This window comes from Engraulis encrasicolus, chromosome 8 (genome assembly GCF_034702125.1).
Source record: "Engraulis encrasicolus isolate BLACKSEA-1 chromosome 8, IST_EnEncr_1.0, whole genome shotgun sequence".
In the NCBI taxonomy this organism is placed as follows: domain Eukaryota; kingdom Metazoa; phylum Chordata; class Actinopteri; order Clupeiformes; family Engraulidae; genus Engraulis; species Engraulis encrasicolus.
Genome location: NC_085864.1, coordinates 53,587,578 through 53,607,579, shown reverse-complemented (window position 1 = coordinate 53,607,579; position 20,002 = coordinate 53,587,578). Strand labels below are relative to the sequence as shown.

Sequence of the window (20,002 nt, the reverse complement as noted above, 5' to 3'; positions counted from 1 at the left end):
AGCCCTCGGGTAGCCCTTGGTAGCCCTCTGACCCAGAAAGGTAGGGGACCCCTGATATAGGAAGACTAGATACGTCATCGCTTATTTCAAGCACGTCCGCACAGGTCGGCCATATTAGCACAGCCTAAACTCTCCACAGAGCCTCCGTTACACCTGAAGTTAACTGAAGAATTGAGACGTTGAGATGCTGAAATATGTATGCTGTTATTTCGCTGAAATATTGACACGTGTATATAAATAGTAGGGCTCCTTAAAACTTAACTGTTAACTTAACTGCTACTACATAGTTAACTATAACACATTATAATGCAAGATGAGGGTCTTGGAGTTTAAATGCAACCATTGAGAGTAAATAGAATGGAGGCCAAAATTCTATTTCATTGTTGAAGCCAAGTTGGAGCCAAGGTTGGACCCAAAAAGACAAAAAAATGGCCAAATCCCATTCATTCCTATGAGAGACATAAAACCCTGTATCTCCCTTAAATGCCACTCCAGGGGGATCATTTTTCGCTCAACTAGTAGGTCCCCTTGCTCTCCAACTTACCAGGGTGGTGATTTTTTGTGGTGATGTTTTATTTTAGAGAGATATTAAAAGTTAAATTGACCAATGAGCATCAGAACATGGTTTGTTTGACAGTTAGAAGTCTTGTTGTTGTCCAATCAGCACCTGCGTTTGGCGTTGCTAAGGTGGAATGTAAGTTGGAATGTTCCCAAATCTGGCTTCAAAGCGTTGAATGGCAAATAGCGTTGATTTGGCGTCCATTCTATTTACTGTCAATGAATGCAACTGATGGCATATTTAGGTTTTTATAGGCTGAGGGCAACCTTTTTTTTAAAGCCTTTTTTGCAAGTATACTACACTTGCGCTTTAGGCATTTTTGCTCAACAGGGAGATCATGACACACATGAAAAAGGAACAAGTATGGCAATCACATGAACAAGGAACAAGTATGGCAATCACATTAAATCATTAAGTCATATGCATGTTTTGACATTTGCCATATTTATTTACAGAAAAAAGAAAAGAGCAGAAATTGACAGAAAAAGGTGGCATTGGAGGGGGTGTTGTAGCCCAAAGGTTGTGATTCAGTCAACGACAACACCAGATGGTTTTAGTGTGAGTGAATGACTTGAGGATAACATTTAACATTTTTACTCGACAAGGGAGGTCAAGTTCGGCTAGTGGTGCGCACAGGGCAGGAATAAGATGGCCTGGGGCCCCTAGGCTACATGTTGATGTGTGGCCCCCGGAAAGCACATTTTGCGACAAATTTACATGGACAGTGTAATAATTATATGCTAGGACAACACATACCAAATGTACTCAACATGACAGATGATTTTTTTCAATATTGCATCCTGTCATAATTCTGCATTTTTTTCCCACTTTTGACCAATCAGGGGCCTCCAGGCAGGTGGGGGCCCCTAGGCTGCAGCCATATCTAGCCTGTGCATTAATCCGGCCCTGGGTGCGCACATCCAAGATGCAGGTGTAGGACTTAAGGTCAGAATACGATGAAAATAAAAACGAATGTCCGCACGCTCTGATGAAGAGCGACTAGCTCGAAAGATAAAATAAAATAAAAAAGAAAAAGAAAAGAAAAAGAAAAAAGCAAGATGGGAACAGTGTGCGGACATTCATTTTTTATTTTCAGTTCCCTACACAAGTGGTTTTCAAAGTGGGGGGCGGGGATTGCAGAGTCACAGTGATAGAAAATGGGACACAAAAGGGGGTTCCACGCACTTCTGTTTTGTCATCTGGTGCATTTGACATTTGACATCACCAATATACTCTTCTGTGCCATTTGACAGCATTGTATTCATCAAAGTGAGTATAGTGGCAAGCTGGTAACCTTATTTAAAATGTTATAGCAGCATACACGCCTTGGCCATTGTCCAAACGGCTGAGGCGCCAGCCATACTGTTACACCGGGGGTCCGTTTTCGGTAACACTTTATTTTAGGGATACATCTATTAGCACTAATACATACAATGTTAATGCCTGCATAAGTAACTTGTAAGGCATGTACTAAGCAAACGCTAAGGCCTACTAGGTCCTTACTAAGGTTAAATTGGTAATATATCCCTTATTGGCATGTACTAAGCAAACGCTAAGGCCTACTAGGTCCTTACTAAGGTTAAATTGGTAATATATCCCTTATTGTAAGACATTTGCGAATACATGCCTAACAAATGTTTGATTTTGCTTTGTATGCCTTACAAGTTACTTATGCAGGCATTAACATTTTATGTATTAGTGCTTATAGATGTATCCCTAAAATAAAGTGTTACCCCGTTTTCTATACCTGGCCCGGGGTCATTTCCCCCATCTGTCTTCCACTCAAACCATTTAACACATTTAATTTCACATCACCAGAGTTGTATCAAGTAGAAGTAGAAGTACTCTTGCAGATGTAATTCCAACACTAGTGGTATGATAGATATTATACAATAGTTAGATCCGGTCGAATTATTTCACAAATTGTGATTGGACAAGAGGCGTTTTACACGTCACTAGGAGTGAGGGTATCCGCCAACACTCTATGAATGACTCTTCACATCTAATAATCACTCCGCGACCAAAGATACAAAGTAACCGTAACCAACGTGGTGCGCGTTGCTCAGCAACCAAAGACAATACTGGAACTATTTTTCCGGAGCGGAGGAACAAGCAAATAAACAATCAAATAAAGTAATTAAAATAATTTAACATTTCTTTCAATGAACTAATTGTGTTAGCAAAGGAACTATTGTATAAAAGCAATATAACACTTGTGGTCGTGAGGTTGTTCTGCGACACCCTCACGGGTGTAATTACCTACGGCACTACGGCTTCGTGCCTGCGGCGAATCACACCCGTGAGGGTGTCCCAGAACAACCTCACTCCCACTCGTGTCATATTGCTTAAATATGAAGTTGAAACCGTGTAGTATCATACCACTAGTGTTGTAATTACATCTGTAAGAGTACGTCTACTTCTACTACTTTGTACAACTCTGCACATCGCAGCTTCATCAAAACAGCCTCAGCTATTACATGCGAAATAATTACATTTTAAAAAAGTCGAAACTTAATCACATTATTATTATTATGAGTGAATGTCATCAGTTACCTTATGTGTTCTCAGTTCTTAAAGGATAACTCGCTTATAAAACTTTTTATATGCATCTTGGATTTTAGTTAACTTTAGCCCAAACATAATGGGATTCACAAGTGGTGGAATGATCAAAAAATACACTGAAATAGTTATGTTCAGCATGGGTGGTATATCCACCTTCGGTCCTCGGCTTGAAAAAACTTCAAACGTAACACCAACGGCATAATTCAACAGTGAAACAATGTGAGGAATGCACGTGTTCAAGGACTTCCTGTTCGGCCCGAAGCTAAAAGTAACTTTAAATATCCTAACGTACGACTGCACGATAAGTCCAAGGGGACACACAACAAGGAGAATAGTCAAGCAGATGCCATATATGTTGACTATAGTTGGATCTGAACAACCCTGTCGAACCAGGTAATGGTTTCCACACCATACCTTCTCCACAATGTTGCCACACAGCCGCAAATGTACAGTCAACGACAGGGTCACTACAAACTGGCCACAAGAAAACAACCACACAAACACAATTAGAGAGGTGACTTTGGTCGGTGTCATGATGCTATTGTACTGTAACGGATGACAGATAGACACATATCTGTCGTAAGACATCAGTGCTAAGTTACAAAACTCCACTGTTCCATAAGTATATAAACAGTAAACTTGCAGGTAGCAATATGTGAGCTGGAGTTCATGGCTATCTGAGAGCATGTTAACCAGCAGACAAGGAAACAGACCCAGGCTGCCGTACAGTTCATTGACACACAGGCTGCACAGAAACAAGTACATGGGCTCATGCAGAGTCCTGTCCATATAAATAATACTAATCAAAAGGACATTGGCAACAATGATGCAAACATACAACACTAACAAAATAATAAAGTACAAGTATTTCACATTTCCAACATCAAAGTATGCCGTTAAGATGACAGAAGAAAATTCCGTTAAGTTCTGCATGGCTATGCTTTTACACAACACGCACAACAGAATTTGTATGAAGGAATAAACAGATGTACTGTATGATAAACAGATTTTTTGAGAATCAATCAAGCAAGAAAGATCAAGAGCAAGAACATCTATGTAATGTTGAGACAGCACGCCTGTCTGAGTCCAGGGCAAGTTTACATGCATATTTATAGGCAAGGAGCAGTGAGCATTGTTGTCAACAGGGGGCAGGGTTTTAGAGTTCTGGAGGCCCTAAGGACAACTGGGCAGGGAAGCCCTCCTGATCAGGGCTCCGTTTCTCGAAAGCGTCTTTGCTAACGATGGTAGCAACGTCCTTCGTAAGACCGTCTTACCATTCCCTTGGATTTAGTGGTGAGCGTCGGTGTCGAGAGAGAGTTGAGTCGCTCTTACGAAGGACGTTGCTACCGTCGTTAGCAAAGACGCTTTCGAGATACGGACCCCAGGACCGTTGTTAATAAATTTATACATGTATTATTGAAAATATACAATGTGATAAAAGTGCAACCTTTCGTTAGGAGTTTATTGGTTATACTTTTGGTATCCTGTTATCCTCTCTCTCCCTTGCTCATTGATTTATGTGACGTCTCAGAGACATCTATCCCCTCCCAGTCTGTCCCAGACCACTTTTTTGAACTTTGTTTAGGCTATGGAAGCTATCAATCACATACCAGACGCCACTAAGTGCCCACGGAGACAGGGGGAGACGAGACCATATATGTTCCTCATATTATGTTTTACATATTCATGATAGGAAAGATGACGTCATGGACTGGGGGGACTGGGACTGTTTTAAATAAGTTTGTTTCTGTATACACTTCAGGACTTGCTGGGTGTTTCCCCACGCAGTAACTCCTCCGGCCGTTACACAATAAAATCTGCTCGCAGATTTTAAATGCTACCTCTGTTTCCTGTGTGTTCTTTCAGGTAAATTTGATAAGGTAATACAGTGAAATTGTTAAAGTGATAATGTGAAATTATTCACATGTTTTGGTCCTTCGATAGCCAACCTCAAATAATTGTCCTCCCTGATATATGGAGACGTAAGGATGCTTGGACACCAAGTTTTCACTGGGATCCTGAAGTAGGTGACTTTGCCTCACTGCGCCTTCATATTCAGCGACGACTGACTGAGTAAAGAACCACCTGGGAGCCGCAGGATAGAGGTAGTATGGATTTGGATTTTTTATTTCTAAATTTTTGCCAGGATAGCTCGTTCCTGGGGTGACAGGTCATTGTTGATGCTGAAGAGTGTGCGCACCACGTTAGAGCCGTGGATCTCGAAGGCTGAGCGCTGATCTTTCCTCCAGGACCGGGGCTTGACGGCATTCCGCAGACGTGCGTAAGTAGTTTGAACTACTTAAGTCCTGGCTAGTAGCTGGTTGGGCATCAAGACCTAGGCTTGACGCTGTAAGCCCTGTAGGCTGTAACATACGTGAGTCCTTTTCAGGCTGTAATATACGTGAGTCCTTTTCAGGCAAGCATACCGGTATATAGAGCGTTGTCTCCGGGAATTTTGCCATGTAGCATGGGAAATGTCCTGTTTATAGAGCGTTGTCTCCGGGAATTTTGCCATGTAGCATGGGAAATGTCCTGTTTATAGAGCGTTGTCTCCGGGAATTTTGCCATGTAGCATGGGAAATGTCCTGTTTATAGAGCGTTGTCTCCGGGAATTTTGCCATGTAGCATGGGAAATGTCCTGTTTATAGAGCGTTGTCTCCGGGAATTTTGCCATGTAGCATGGGAAATTACCTGTATTTGGAACCTGTAGGTAGCCTGTCCGAATTCTGTCCTTGTTTTGTTACAAGACAATGGGTTCTCATCATACGAATGGTTTAATTTATTGCATATCAGAGAATGAGCAGTACTTCCCCGCAGTTGGCTGTTAGCTGAATGTGTAAAGTAATAGTTGGATACTGAACAAATTCTGTTTATGGCAATTTTAAACCTCTGCAATTAGAATTTAACTTTTCAAAATTTTGTCATAATTCAGACAGAGGATGCTTCCCCGAAATGCAGGGCTATTTTACTTCTCAGTGTTTAATTTAGAACTGCAGGTCGTACGGTAATAGTTGGACATCTTTCTGTTTTGTTTTTTCAAAATTGATGAAAGTTTTTTTTTTCTAAATTATTTTTAGAACTGATTTGTTCAATGTCTAGTGTGCACACCCAACTCGCAGTGGAAGTTAGCTGGCAATGGCGATAACTTGCGAAATATCCCTTCCACTTCGTCAATGAGCAGTGAGTGTGACATAACTTAACACTTTTTCTAAATTGATAGGTTAGGCTACCTGTCTGTATGTCTCTGTTTGTCTCAATGGGCCCATGTTCATGTTTGTGTCCATGTCCATGTCCATGTCCATGTTTGTTTATGTTTGAATGCCGGCTGTGTGAATGCTGTGTGTGTGGGTGTGTGTCACTCCCCGGGTTGGGTAGGCTATGTGAGTGATTTGCCTCACTGAGTGCACGTAAAGAATGAGTGATTGTGACGTCTAGTGAAGGACGGTCTGGTCCGTGTTGGTGTGATCCTCCAGAATGTCCGAGAGACATTTGACTTTCCTGAGTATAAACAGCAAAACAATGGGTATGTGTTTTTATTTACTGCAAAGTTATTTTTGGGGACCATTTTTGTTCTGTCGCATATGATAGGCTGTGACGCCATGGTGGTTTGTCATTCTGTTCTTTTCATTTTGTTTTTATACATTTTTTTTCCACAATGTATTTGTTTTTGTTTGTGAACTTTCATTGTGAACCTGCAACTTTCTAGAAGCCAAGACCATTTAATTTTGAGTAGTCTTTGAAACTTTCACATGTTTCATAAGCCCTAATGAATCTGTTTGTTTTTTTGTGTGGTTATTTTGGAGTTTTCATACTGGTTTGAACGTAGGTCTATGCTTTTCTGAGGGATAATTCTGTTTTCTTTCCCCTTTTCTTTTAATCCGTTCAGACATAGTGTCATGAATTTCCTGTTACCTGAATGACACTACTGACTTTGTGATGCATTGATCACGACACTGTGTTATGTCATTATCCTGCAGTACTGTGGTACTTAACTTTTCAATGACTGTTACTGGATGTCGCTGGAGGTCCGGTGTGCATGAAGGCGCTTCTTCACACTGGGTTCTACCTCGACTGTGCCGTAAGTTGGGTTTACCTAACTGGACTCACTTGTCTGGTCATTAAAGCAGTTGGTTTGTTTTTGCTATCTCCCAACTGTGATTTATTTCTTTATTTTATTTGTCAGTTTTGTTTGACTCTGTCTGGGTTTTATTTTGCTTTAAGGATGGTTTATGGTTGGTTATGTCTAAATGTACAAGTTGGGTGAGATTTTACCTTACATTTTATATAGGCCTAAGCCTACTTGTTTCAAAATATTATGAGACGCAGTTATGATTTAATTTTATTGCTTTTAAAAGTGGTTATGTGCCACAGGTTTATGTGAGGACAAATCTCATCCTATCTTATTAGTTGTAACGATGTGGACAGCAAGGTGGTTTGTGTTGCCAGTTTGATGTATTGTGTGTTGTGTTTTGATGGCGTGTTCCCGTACTTTTTTTTTTTTTTTTCTCTCCCTGTTTTAAGTGCGCTGTCCTCACTGACGGGAGTTGAGCTAAGCCCCTACATCTACCATGACCTCATGAACACCGACAGTGAGAACTGCATGCCAATATGTTTGGTTCTGTTGCGAAGTGTTTAATGCAGACCTAACTACTAGCCAACTATGTCTGTGGCTGTAGTAATTTTATAATAATAATAATAATAATAATAACTTGGTTTTATATAGCGCCTTTCAAGGAACCCAAGGTCGCTTTATATTTTTATATTTTATGTTGCATGCTTGTTGTTTTCCATGTGCCGATTCTGTCCATTTGTGTGTAACGGGTTGAACCGTGCAGTTCACCAGACAATGTGTCCCCCAGTCTTGCTGTAGTACGCTGTACGCTTGGCCACTGAGTGCCTAATTAGTTAGTGGCGACTAGGCCAAGGTTTTTTTAACAAACCCCCGAAATAGAAGGCTTTTAGAGCTCTCCCGGTGTTTGAGTGTCTATGGGGGGTTTAACCTCTGCCTTTGTGGTCTGTGCTGAGGTCCGGTTACGCGCGGACAAGCACCCTGGCCACGTCCCTTTTGTCTGTGTTTAGGTTGGACAGACCCTGTTATCTGAACTGTTCTACCTCCTCTCGCCCTGTCATGTTGTGAGGAGAGTGTCGCCGAGGGTCTGATCATTTCAATTCACCATGGGCAGTTGGCCCATCGCTGTTTTGCCCAAACATATATATATATATTTACATTCTTTTCTGTTTGTTTGTTTTCTTTGGTTTGTGTCGTGCTGGCCGCCTCCTCCCTTCCCGTCTATTTAGATGGCTGTCCGGAGTGTTTACGCACTCCTGCAATATTTAGGGCAGACACTCTGGATTTCCCCCTTCCTTTTTATTTCAGCGGCACGGCCAGTTCAGAGTATTTTGTGATTTGTTTTATGTTTTGTGTCAGTACATCGAATACTTTTTTTTATGTCAACAAAAGGGAACGTCTCTGTGCATATCTATCCGAACCTGTTGTGCCTTGGTGTACTGGTTATTACCTCTGGGGAGGTTCTCCCAGTGGTGTAGTTATGCAATTGCAGTCCACAGTTGATAATTCATTTCTTGACTAATTGACGTCAGGTCCACTCTGCTATGCATGGAGTATTTTCAGGGCTTTACTGGATGTAGTAAAGTTGTTTTTCATCATTTTGTTGTACTTTTGATAAATGTTGTCCTCATGTAATAGTGCTGTCTATTTTATTTCAAGTATTGGTTATGCGACAATGTTTGGGTTTTGTTTTGTCGGCACTGGTGACATGGGTTTTTGTTTGTTTTTATTTTATAGCTCTCTTCTCTGTTCCAGCTGCACCCGTCTCCTGGTTACTGTCTGTGTGTGGTTAAGATGCCCACTGAGCGCTTCTTTCTGTGCGGCACATTGCTGACTGTGTTTGCCTTTTCCTGTATTGATGTATGCACCTCTGTGATGGAGGGTGCAGGGTGTTTGGAAGTGTTTGTGTTTTACTTTTTTTTTTAATTTTTTATTTGGTTTACAACTTTCTGGGTTATGCTGTATTTTGTTTTTATTTTCTCTCCAACTTGGTTTGATTTGTGTTAACAATTATCCTCCTCGTTTACTGTGCTCAAAGCCTGTTTAGGTATGACTTCAGTGTTATTGAGTCATGTGGATGACACATGCCTCAAACAGGAGAGACATTTTAGGATATTTACAGATGTTTTATGCATCATGTTTTATTTTGTTTGGTAATTCTTTAAAGCACATGGAATAATGACTGTTTTTGAAATGTGCTACTCCTCAAATTAATGAATAGTGCATAAAACAAATGCATGTTAAATGAGATCTTGTTCTGAAACTTCACCCCTAACCAAACCTAACACATTTACTTACAATGTTGATTTCACTAACCATATTTAGAAACACATTGAGTCTATTTAACTTCTAATTTCTTTACTTTGGTTTACCTTTCTGGGATTTTGGTTTGTTTATTTCTTTAAAAGGTTTAATTTCAGTTTGGGACATCACCTAAGATGTCTGATTTTATTTTTGAGTCACTGCTATTGATAGCTGTAACAATTCTCTTAACATTACTCAGTGGAGTCTTTTTAGCATCTGTAATAACACATGTTATAACCAGGGATGTGTGTGTGTGTCTCTCCCTCTTAGTAGCTACAGAAGGAATTTTACGATCTGTCGTAAAAGGACACTGCATGCAGGGGTGCATGGTGACAGAGTGGGGCAGACACAGACTGTGAGTAACGCTAAATTTGAGACCGTAGGAGTTTAAGGTAATGCTTTAGAGCAGTTCAAAAAACTCATTCTCATTCTCATTTTTAGTTTCATTTCATTTTTCATTCTTATTTTATTTTTGATTTCAGTTTGCATAGTTTGATATGCTTGCACACAAGGATATTTAAGTCAAAGTTAGATGTAAAGCATAAAGACTATAGTTAGTTGACATGTAGTCATATCTGACATTGATGATCACATACAAGTACACTTTTTGGGATTTACTTTATTTTGGGGAACTTATTTTATTTTGGTTAACGTTAACTTTGGAAACTTGGAGTTTTAATACGGTAAGCGTGCGAAGCATTCGTGAGATTGCAGTAGGCACAAAGTACCTCTCAGATATGAGAAGTTGACCTGTTCCACAGAAAATAATTCTATTCTCTGTGGAAGGGGGGTAGAGTGTAGAGTTTTAAATAATTTTGCCAAAAGAATTGTTTTAGGTCATGAACAAGTTCACTAGAATGCACCATACATGCATACAACATCATATAGGTTGAGGTTTAGTGTATACACTGACACTGATTGTTGAAAGCGGAGAAATAATTTGGGTGTGTGCTAACATTGGTTTGTAGTTACAGGTGGAAATTGAGGAGTGGTCGAAGAGGAAAAATCATCATGGAAGGTTGCCAGTGGAAGATCTCTCTGCCTCTCTGGGAATCTCTCTCAAGGACAGAGCTGTCTCTCAAGTGAGGGGAAAAAAGTTCAACATGGACAGTTGGACTGATGTCATCAAAAGGGTTGTCTCTGCTGAGATGATCTGTTGCTGTTTCCAGAGGATCAACGATGTCGTTTTGAAAGTTTTGTGGATTAATGGACTGCGTTGTTTCAAGTGACAAAGGGGCGTCAGGAGACGTTCCAGGAGTTTCGATGGACAGAGTTAAAGGAGCTGAGGTCAGTTGGACCTGATGGCAGGTGTGAAACAATGCCAGGACTGAATCCTGCCAGCTTGAGAAAGACTGGAGGAGTCGCTGGGGGTTTGCCACAGTGCCATGCAGGCAAGGAGCTGATGCCAGCATCCACGGACTTGTGCCAAAGAAATGTACCAAAGATCGTCGAAAGATTGCTGAAAGACTGAGTTGAACGGTACTGGATTTGTAGGGGGTGTCTCGTGATACCTTCTCCTCAAAGGGCTTGGCCGAGTGTTTCCAAGGTTCGGACAGCCCTCATCTGGAGGGGTGCTCTGGACACATGCAAAGACTGGATCTGACGGAGCAACGACAGCTGCCCATAAGGGTGGCCACGAGAGAGAGAGAGACAGAGCGATGGGCGAGGAGAGAGAGAGAGAGAGAGACTGGTCTGGCAACAACAACAACAACAACAACAACAACAACAAGATGGACATTATGGACATTAGTTAGTGACCACTTCTGCAAGTAAAACAGGTTAGGGGTATACTGCACACCTGATTGTTTCACTGAGTTAATCTTTTTCATTATTTTATTGTCTCATTGATTTAATTGGCTTATTATTTTATTATTCTCAGAAAATGTTCTGATTTTAGGTTTTGAAGTGAATTGCATACAGTTGCATGATTTTCTATGAACATGGACTTTGAGAGTGGATACAAATCCGAAGATGATTGATAGACACTGATGATGAAGTGAATATTACGTGTACCTGTACCTGTCATACATGGCTTATGTGTGTTTAAGACTTCATTGAGAGAACAAGAAATAATGATTTTGTTTTAACATTGTGTATATTCGAAACATAGGTATGATTTCTTCCTAATTTTATGTGATTAGAATGACACCATAGATGTTTTGACTACGCTATACCAATTTAAAATTTTTAAGGAATGCCTTAGTTGCTCCCTATGCTCATGTGAAAGCTGCTGGTCCAGAACTTAAATATTTATGTTGACCTAGGTGATTGGCAGGAAATCGACACTTCTCTCTCTCTCAGCAGTAACCCTGGTTATTAAAGGAGTCTACTGGTCAGACAAGTTGAAACCTTTGCCCACAACGAGGTTGGGGAGGTATTTGTGCTTCTGTCTGGATGACAGATCTTTATAGTGTCTGATTCAAAGTGACGCTCTGCGTTGTCTATGCAGATGCACGTGTGCCATCAGAATGATTCCAATGGATGAAAAAAAGAAAACTGCTGACTTTGAGAAGGACGTTTCCTGGACAAGCATGGGTACAGCCTTGTTTAAGAACTGAGACAATTTGGAACTGTTAATAACAAATATGGAGCAGACTAACGCAGTGTAATGGTTCTGAATAACTGAATAACTCTGACCGTTATATTTGAATATTTTCATTCTACACACCATGCGTAAAAGCCATGGTGATTGTTTAGTGATAATGATTATATTTTCAAGAGGAGGGAATTATGTTAATAAATTTATACATGTATTATTGAAAATATACAATGTGATAAAAGTGTAACCTTTCGTTAGGAGTTTATTGGTTATACTTTGGTATCCTGTTATTCTCTCTCTCCCTTGCTCATTGATTTATGTGACGTCTCAGAGACATCTCTCCCCTCCCAGTCTGTCCCAGACGACTTTGCTGAACTTTGTTTAGGCTATGGAAGCTATCAATCACATACCAGACGCCACTAAGTGCCCACGGAGACAGGGGGAGACGAGACCATATATGTTCCTCATATTATGTTTTACATATTCATGATAGGAAAGATGACGTCATGGACTGGGGGGACTGGGACTGTTTTAAATAAGTTTGTTTCTGTATACACTTCAGGACTTGCTGGGTGTTTCCCCACGCAGTAACTCCTCCGGCCGTTACACAATAAAATCTGCTCGCAGATTTTAAATGCTACCTCTGTTTCCTGTGTGTTCTTTCAGGTAAATTTGATAAGGTAATACAGTGAAATTGTTAAAGTGATAATGTGAAATTAGGACCATATATGTTCCTCATATTATGTTTTACATATTCATGATAGGAAAGATGACGTTATGGACTGGGGGGACTGGGACTGTTTTAAATAAGTTTGTTTCTGTATACACTTCAGGACTTGCTGGGTGTTTCCCCACGCAGTAACTCCTCCGGCCGTTACACAATAAAATCTGCTCGCAGATTTTAAATGCTACCTCTGTTTCCTGTGTGTTCTTTCAGGTAAATTTGATAAGGTAATACAGTGAAATTGTTAAAGTGATAATGTGAAATTATTCACAGCCGTAACCAGGCATTTTCATATCCTATGGATATTTTTTTAAAGGTTATGAATGCAGGTGGTTCACAGACAGGTATACCTGTATAACTTAGGCAGGAACATTGGTTCCTAACGTGACTGGTGCACTGTTCTTGTCAGCCTCAGAACAGTGTCAGTGAGTTTAACCTTAACTTTTAAATGTTGTTTAAATGCTGTTGTTGTAAATGTTGTTTAAATGTTTTGTTTATGTAAGGTTTAGTTACAGTTTTAACCATTTTCCTGTTTATTTCTTTAGATTGGTCAATTAATTGATCAATCAATTAATCAATCAATCAATTAGTTATTTTTGTATCTGTTGTTTGTATGTTTTCCTGCTTTTGTATTTGTTGTTTTTTGTACATTGATGTGGAGCTCATATCTGTTCTAGTGTGGACCCCCAGGAAACCTTTTTCTTTTGTTTTGTTTTCTTTTATTTTCCTGCTTTAACATCTGTTGTTTGTTATGTTGACGTCTCGTTTGGTACATGTAGGGGTGAATTCAGGTGAATTGGGCCACTTTGGGTCATTCACTTATATGGGAAAAAGTGGCCCAATTTACCTGAGCTCACCATATATGTTATGTGGTCTACTCAGGGAGAGCTGATGTTTACTGTCAGCTATTGAGGATCCATATGCCATGTGACGTGACCTGTGTGAAGCTGCCCCCCCTCCGACCCAAAATGCTGAAATAACCCTGCGGATTGTTTGTGCTATGTTTGTGCCGGATTGTGCTGTAAATAAAATAAGGTTGGGGGTCAGCTTCACACAGGCAGCTTCACACAGTAACCCAGCCAATCAGTGGCCTTTTCTCCAAGCCTAGTGTTCTTGCCTTGGTAGGACAAGTAACGTCAATTTGTCACCAAGGAGTATCCCATTTGCAATCACAAGTAGAACTAGCTATTGGATACTGTTGGGTGAAATACGCGAGTGTTAGGCACACAGATTTACAGGTCTGTGGATGGGCACCTTATAATACCTCCATGCATTCAGTGTCTTCCATATAGCTTTCTGGTCAACCTTACTTCAGTCAGTAACGTGGCACGTAATTTGTTGAGTGGATGTCAGAAATGAGCTCCATGAAACTCCATTTTGGAAGCTGAAAATATTCGCAGAATGCTAGCGAGTACAGGTCAAAATGTTCTGCCCTGCTGGAAAAACCTGGAAACCTGGAAAAAATGACAATACAGCCTCTTACAGCAGTCATAGTTCTAACCTGCAATATTTTATGCATGACATTTGTGACTGAAAATGGCAGTAGCATTTTTTTTGCATTTAGCCCCATGGACTCCATTTTCCAATCCATTCCTTTTCCACTCAGACGGCTCTGTTTCCACTGGCCCGTGTTCGCCGACTAGTGGAAGCTAGGTGGAACTGTGGCTATAATGGGCACCAATGGGAGATTTCCTTTTCATACCTTCCAGGTTCTCTGGTCCCAATAACTTTAGAAATAGGGTGCATCCCAATATGGGACCTTGCCTCCTCCACTTCCCTCCTCCACTCGCTTCTCGTCATGATGACATCACTGACAACAGCATTATATTTCAATATCTTGCAAAAGCTCAATTGTAGAGTCTTTTTCTCGTTTGCAATTGTTATGGTGAATGAAAAACAGTCCCTCAAAAGTTGTTGTGGCTAGGCTGACAGCTGGGAAACTTTATCGTTTTCTCCACGGAGGAGGGGCCAGGAGGCGGGGCGAGGAGACAAGCGCAAGTGGAGGAGGCAAGGTCACATATTGGGATGCACCCAATGACTTTACATGTGGATGATCTCCAAATGCTCTGTGGGTTTGTTCATTCTGTTGTCCACCGCACCAAAGCTTTTGCAGTCATTCAGAAAAAAGGGTGTAATGGTATACAAAAATCACAGTTCGGTACATAGCTCAGATTTGCTGTGATGGTTCAGTTCATTTTCAGTACGAATGGCAAAACAATTTTCTTCCTCAGTACATTGTTTATTATAAAAAAATGTCAATATGCAAATGGCAAAATGAAATAAATGCAAAGTGTTGCTTTATCTACCAATAGGTTACATTAATATTTTTGCAATACTAGTAACAGTAGAACTAACATTTAATTTTGTAATGTAATTTAATATTTTTTCATGACGTGTTTTAGTCCATCTCAATTTAGGAGGCCCCAATTTTTGGGGCCAAGTGGTTGAGGAGCTTTTGAGGAGTTGAATCTGCGATCACATGTGTGCGGGTCCTGGCAAACGGAACGGTACCAAACGGAACGGTACCACGCTCAGCAGGGCACCTCAGTACCCCAGAAGGACAGCAGAGAGCGCTGCTCTGATGTTATGTCTAAAGCCTGGCTCAAACTACGCGACTATCGGCCCGATTCTCGGCTGAAAACCCCCCTTAGGACAATCACTGGAACGTTACCCCCCCAGGGCCATCTTAAGCGATTGTCGGGCAAGATTTCCTCGTCGTGTGCGACGTTCTAAGATAGAACTTTAGCAGCTCAAAGAGTCGCCGATCGCTAGTCGTAGAAATCAAACACTGTTTGATATTTGCGACTGGAAATAGAACGTCGGGCATTGTCTCAGTGGCTGCGAGCAGCGATAAGATTGACAGTTGCGATTCTCTTCTAGTTTGCGGTGCACCCCGACGTCAAAATCGGACACATATTCGCTAGTCGTGTAGTTTGAGACTGGCTTAAGTGGATCACACTCAGGTTCTTCTTTTCTTCTATTAACCCCTTAGCACAGCACCTATGTTATAACCTTACTGTCATCAAAATTTGAATGTCTGTGTCTTAATATGTTACGTAGGGCTCTCTGCACTGTCATAGCAATGTTGTTATGATGTAGTTGAGTGTTTTCAGCAAATAGTGAATAGGGCCGTCGGCGACCCCATCTGCAGTAAGAGGCAACTTAAAAAAAAATTACTGCTATGTTAAAAATGAAAAAAATAGACAGCAGAAAAGAAGAACCCGAGTGCGATACACTTTTTCACCTTTCAAGTTATTCAACTGGAGACGCACCACACGGAAGAGCGCGGTGTATCTTATATATTATATAATGTGTTCCTTGGAAGGTGAAAAAGTGGATCACACTCAGGTTCTTCTTTTCTTCTTTCAATTTTTTAAAAAGTTTTTACTCCTATGTAAAAAATAAATTAAAAAAATAGAAAGAAGAAAAGTAGAAACCCGAGATCGATCCACTTTTTCATCTTCCAAGTTATTCAACTGGAGACACACCACAGGGCGCGGTGTATGTTAAAGGTGGGGTTGCAGGTATGACATCACGTTGCGGGACCTCACCCAGGATTCTAAGGTTCTACATAGACTCCTATGGGCCTTTGGAACCCCCAACGTGATGTCATAATAGTACATATTCTTAAAATGGTTAACCTACAACCCCACCTTTAACTACTATGTCTATGAGCACACAATGGTTTGCAAAGTTTGAGCAATGCAAGTAAAGCAACAGTCATCATGCCAGTGTGTATAAAATACTGTAGAAGCGTAAACATAGAGACTCACAAGTTAACATCTGTGTCATCATTATGTAGTTGAATGAAAAAAATGTGAATACACTGACATGTTTTCATTCAAAATCAAACTTTGTGAAATGTGAGCTTTGTCCTATTTTGGCGTGAAACTGTAAATAAATAGAAGAATAATCCCTTATATGATGTACGTATATGTCCATGTAAAACAGAGCTTTCTGAAAACCACCGCCACAGTTTTCAACATATTTCCTTTGCTATATTAGCCTACTTAACTTTGATACATTGGACCAAAAATGTGGCTATACCGCCACCTCAAATATGTTAAAGGATAACTTCTGATAATTTCAACATGTAGTTGTAATGGTCACACTATCCTGGACTTGTCAGTACCTGAGATTTTTATTATTTTTTCAGCCTTTTCCGAGATCCTGGTCATTGTAATGGGGGCAGGTGTTTGTTTACATTCGTTTACATTTCAAAAAAAAATTTAGATTTATTCCCAATAACATCCAAATTTATTTGGTTATGCAACATCAGCAGACAACTAACGAACATTGGTACCTTTTGAGGTATTATTTGGAGTAGGCCTATGCTCTGCTCAGATCTCGGAAAGGGCTGACTCGAAAAATGCAGCATCACTGGGTACTGACAAGTCAAGGGTAGTGTAAGTAATACAGCATATAAGTAATAAGTAAGTAAGTAAGTAATAACAGCATATTGGAATTAGCAGAACTGGTCCTTTAAGTACATTCAGATACAGTATTACTGTGAAAGGAGGCCATTGGTTATTACATATTCACTCAGCAAACCCTAACCGTAACCGTAACATATTATGCTACAAATATTTTGGCGCCTGACAATATGTCCATTTTTACATTTCTAATAAAATTCAAGAAAAGGCTACAGATCATCATATACGTCCTGTGATACAAAACTCAAATTTCCACAATCATTCTTTATTGATAAAAACATGAGAGATGATGAGAGATGAACCTGAGAGACACCCTCCACACTTTTACTGAAAAGCCAAACAAAAATTAAGGTAACATTTTATTTTAGGGATACATCTATTGGCACTAATACATACAATGTGCCTGTATAGGTAACTTGTGAGGCATGTACAAAGCAAACTCAAACATTTGTTAGGCATGTATTCGCAAATGTCTTGTTCATGCACAATAATTGATTTATTACCAATTTAACCTTAGTAAGGACCTAGTAGGCCTTAGCGTTTGCTTAGTATACATGCCTTACAAGTTACTTATGCTGGCATTAACATTGTATGTATTAGTGCTAATAGATGTATCCCTAAACTAAAGGGTTACCAAAATGGTTAATTACAATCAAAGGGGCGTCTTCTTCTCTGTCATTTTCATGATCTGTAAGCACCCTTGTCTAATCTTAGGCATCTTTAGCCCATACATGATGGGGTTAAAAAGCGGGGGAATTATCAGGAAGTTTAACGAAATTATGACTCGCAGTATATCTGGCATGTTTGCTTTCCCCAGTCTGCTCTGAATCATTTCGAAGGAGCACCAGATGCCGTAGTTTAGCAGCGAGACGAGGTGAGGGCCACACGTGCTCAGGGACTTCCTCTTGGCCTCGCGACTGGCCCTGAACGTAACACTGATCACCCTGATGTAGGAATAGAGTATGATTAGTGAAGGGCCGCCGACGAACAAAACGGTGGCGTAGAGGCCGAATATGCTGTTCATGGTCGTATCCGAGCAGGCCTGTCGCACAAGCAAGTAGTTGTCACACCACACTTTCTGGATGACGTTGCCACACAGCTCCAGCTGCACGTTTAAAGACAGAGTGATGGTGAACTGGCAGAAGGAGGACGACCATGCGAGCGCAAGCAAAATACACACTTTCCTCTGTGTCATGATGCTGTTGTACTGCAGCGGGTAACAGATGGACATGTATCTGTCGTACGACATGACCGACAGATGGCAGAACTCAGCCGTGGCGTACGTGTACATGCAGTACATCTGTAGGTAGCAGTAGACCAGAGAGATCTCATGCGAGTCGGAGATGACGTTGGCCAGCAGACAGGGGAATAGGCTGGTGGTGCCGTACAGCTCATTCACACACAGGTTGCAGACAAACATGTACATGGGCTCGTGCAGAGCCCTGTTCACATAGATGGCCGAAATCACCAGGACATTGGCGAATATTATGCAAGCATACAGCAGCAATATTACAGCAAAATAAAAATATGCAACATTACCAGTGTCAATGTATCCTGCAAGGACAACAGTAGAGAATTTTGTTAAGTTTGTCATGGTTATCATCATACATATGTAATATGAGGGGAAAAGTGTTTGAGGTATGTTGTTAGGTCATGATGGCAGCTGTCCCAAAGCCTAATGATCCTTCTTGCAGTGTGGCCCGTGTACAGAGATGAAAACTAAACTGAATATAATACAGTATGATATAATATAATATAATATAATATAATATAATATAATATAATATAATATAATATAATATAATATAATATAATATAATATGATATAATATAGTATAATGCAATACAATACAATACAATACAATACAATACAATACAATACAATACAATACAATACAATACAATACAATACAATATAATATATAGTAGATGATCTGTGCCCCCAACACTACTTGCTAGTACAGCCTGTGTGAGAGAGATGAAGTTGTGGTGCAACTACAGTATATTTAAATGGACCTATTGTAGTAGGTGTCAATGCATGGCAGCTGTGGTGTGTGGTGTGGCTACAGCATATTTAAGTGGACCTATTGTAGTAGGTGTCAATGCATGACAGCCTCCCCCAGGGACCAGCTTCTCCTGAGTCATTACATCATATTTTATCTGCTGTAAGTGGGGAGGAGGTAATTGGGAGGAAAATAACTCCAAGTACCTAAGTTTTTAGATTTTTCAAAATATATTGTTTTTTGGTTTTTTTTAACAATTTAAGGTGAGTTCCTCTAGTTTATTATCGCTTCAGGGTGTGTAAACTTTTTCGGGTGAATTAACCACCTTATCAAGTCAGCCCATACCTTAAAGGGACACTGTGTGAGATTTTTAGTTGCTTATTTCCAGAATGCATGCTGCCCATTCACTAATGTTACCTTTTCATGAATACTTACCACCACCATCAAATCTAAGTATTTATGATGACTGGAAAATTTGCACTTTTCATACAAAGCGGATTCCAAAAAAGTTGGAACACTTGGTATTTTGTGAATAAAATCAAAATGCTGCCATTTTCAAAACATTCAATCCATGCATAAGATACACAATGGCACAAGGTCAACATAGGAAGAGTTAAAATGAGGCAAAAGCATTGTTTTGAGGGAAATACGTGGTCATTTAAAATTCGACCCATGCAACAAATATCAAAAAAGTTGGGACAGGGCCAAAACATGTTGTAATAGTTGGATAATTCTAAAAATAACACAAGGAGGAATATTTTGAAAGGAACTATATTGACTGCCAACATGAATGCACAAATAAAATACCA

At 40.2% G+C, this 20,002-nt stretch overlaps 2 protein-coding genes across 2 annotated transcripts; both read right to left on the bottom strand.

Moving 5' to 3' along the window:
- Nucleotides 1-3,130: 3,130 nt before the first annotated feature.
- On the bottom strand, nt 3,131-4,054 carry LOC134453987 (olfactory receptor 11A1-like). The gene has a single exon (XM_063204731.1). The coding sequence runs from the start codon at nt 4,052-4,054 to the stop codon at nt 3,131-3,133; it is 924 nt and encodes a 307-aa protein (XP_063060801.1).
- A 13,788-nt stretch (nt 4,055-17,842) lies between these two features.
- LOC134453985 (olfactory receptor 11A1-like) lies at nt 17,843-18,784 on the bottom strand. The gene has a single exon (XM_063204730.1). It carries the CDS (start codon nt 18,782-18,784, stop codon nt 17,843-17,845), a length of 942 nt encoding a protein of 313 aa, XP_063060800.1.
- Between the last annotated feature and the right edge of the window lie 1,218 nt (nt 18,785-20,002).

Excerpts from the sequence above, each read along its gene's own strand:
- LOC134453985 (XM_063204730.1), bottom strand. The coding sequence starts at position 18,784 with ATGACAAACTTAACAAAATTCTCTACTGTTGTCCTTGCAGGATACATT.
- LOC134453987 (XM_063204731.1), bottom strand. The coding sequence starts at position 4,054 with ATGCAGAACTTAACGGAATTTTCTTCTGTCATCTTAACGGCATACTTT.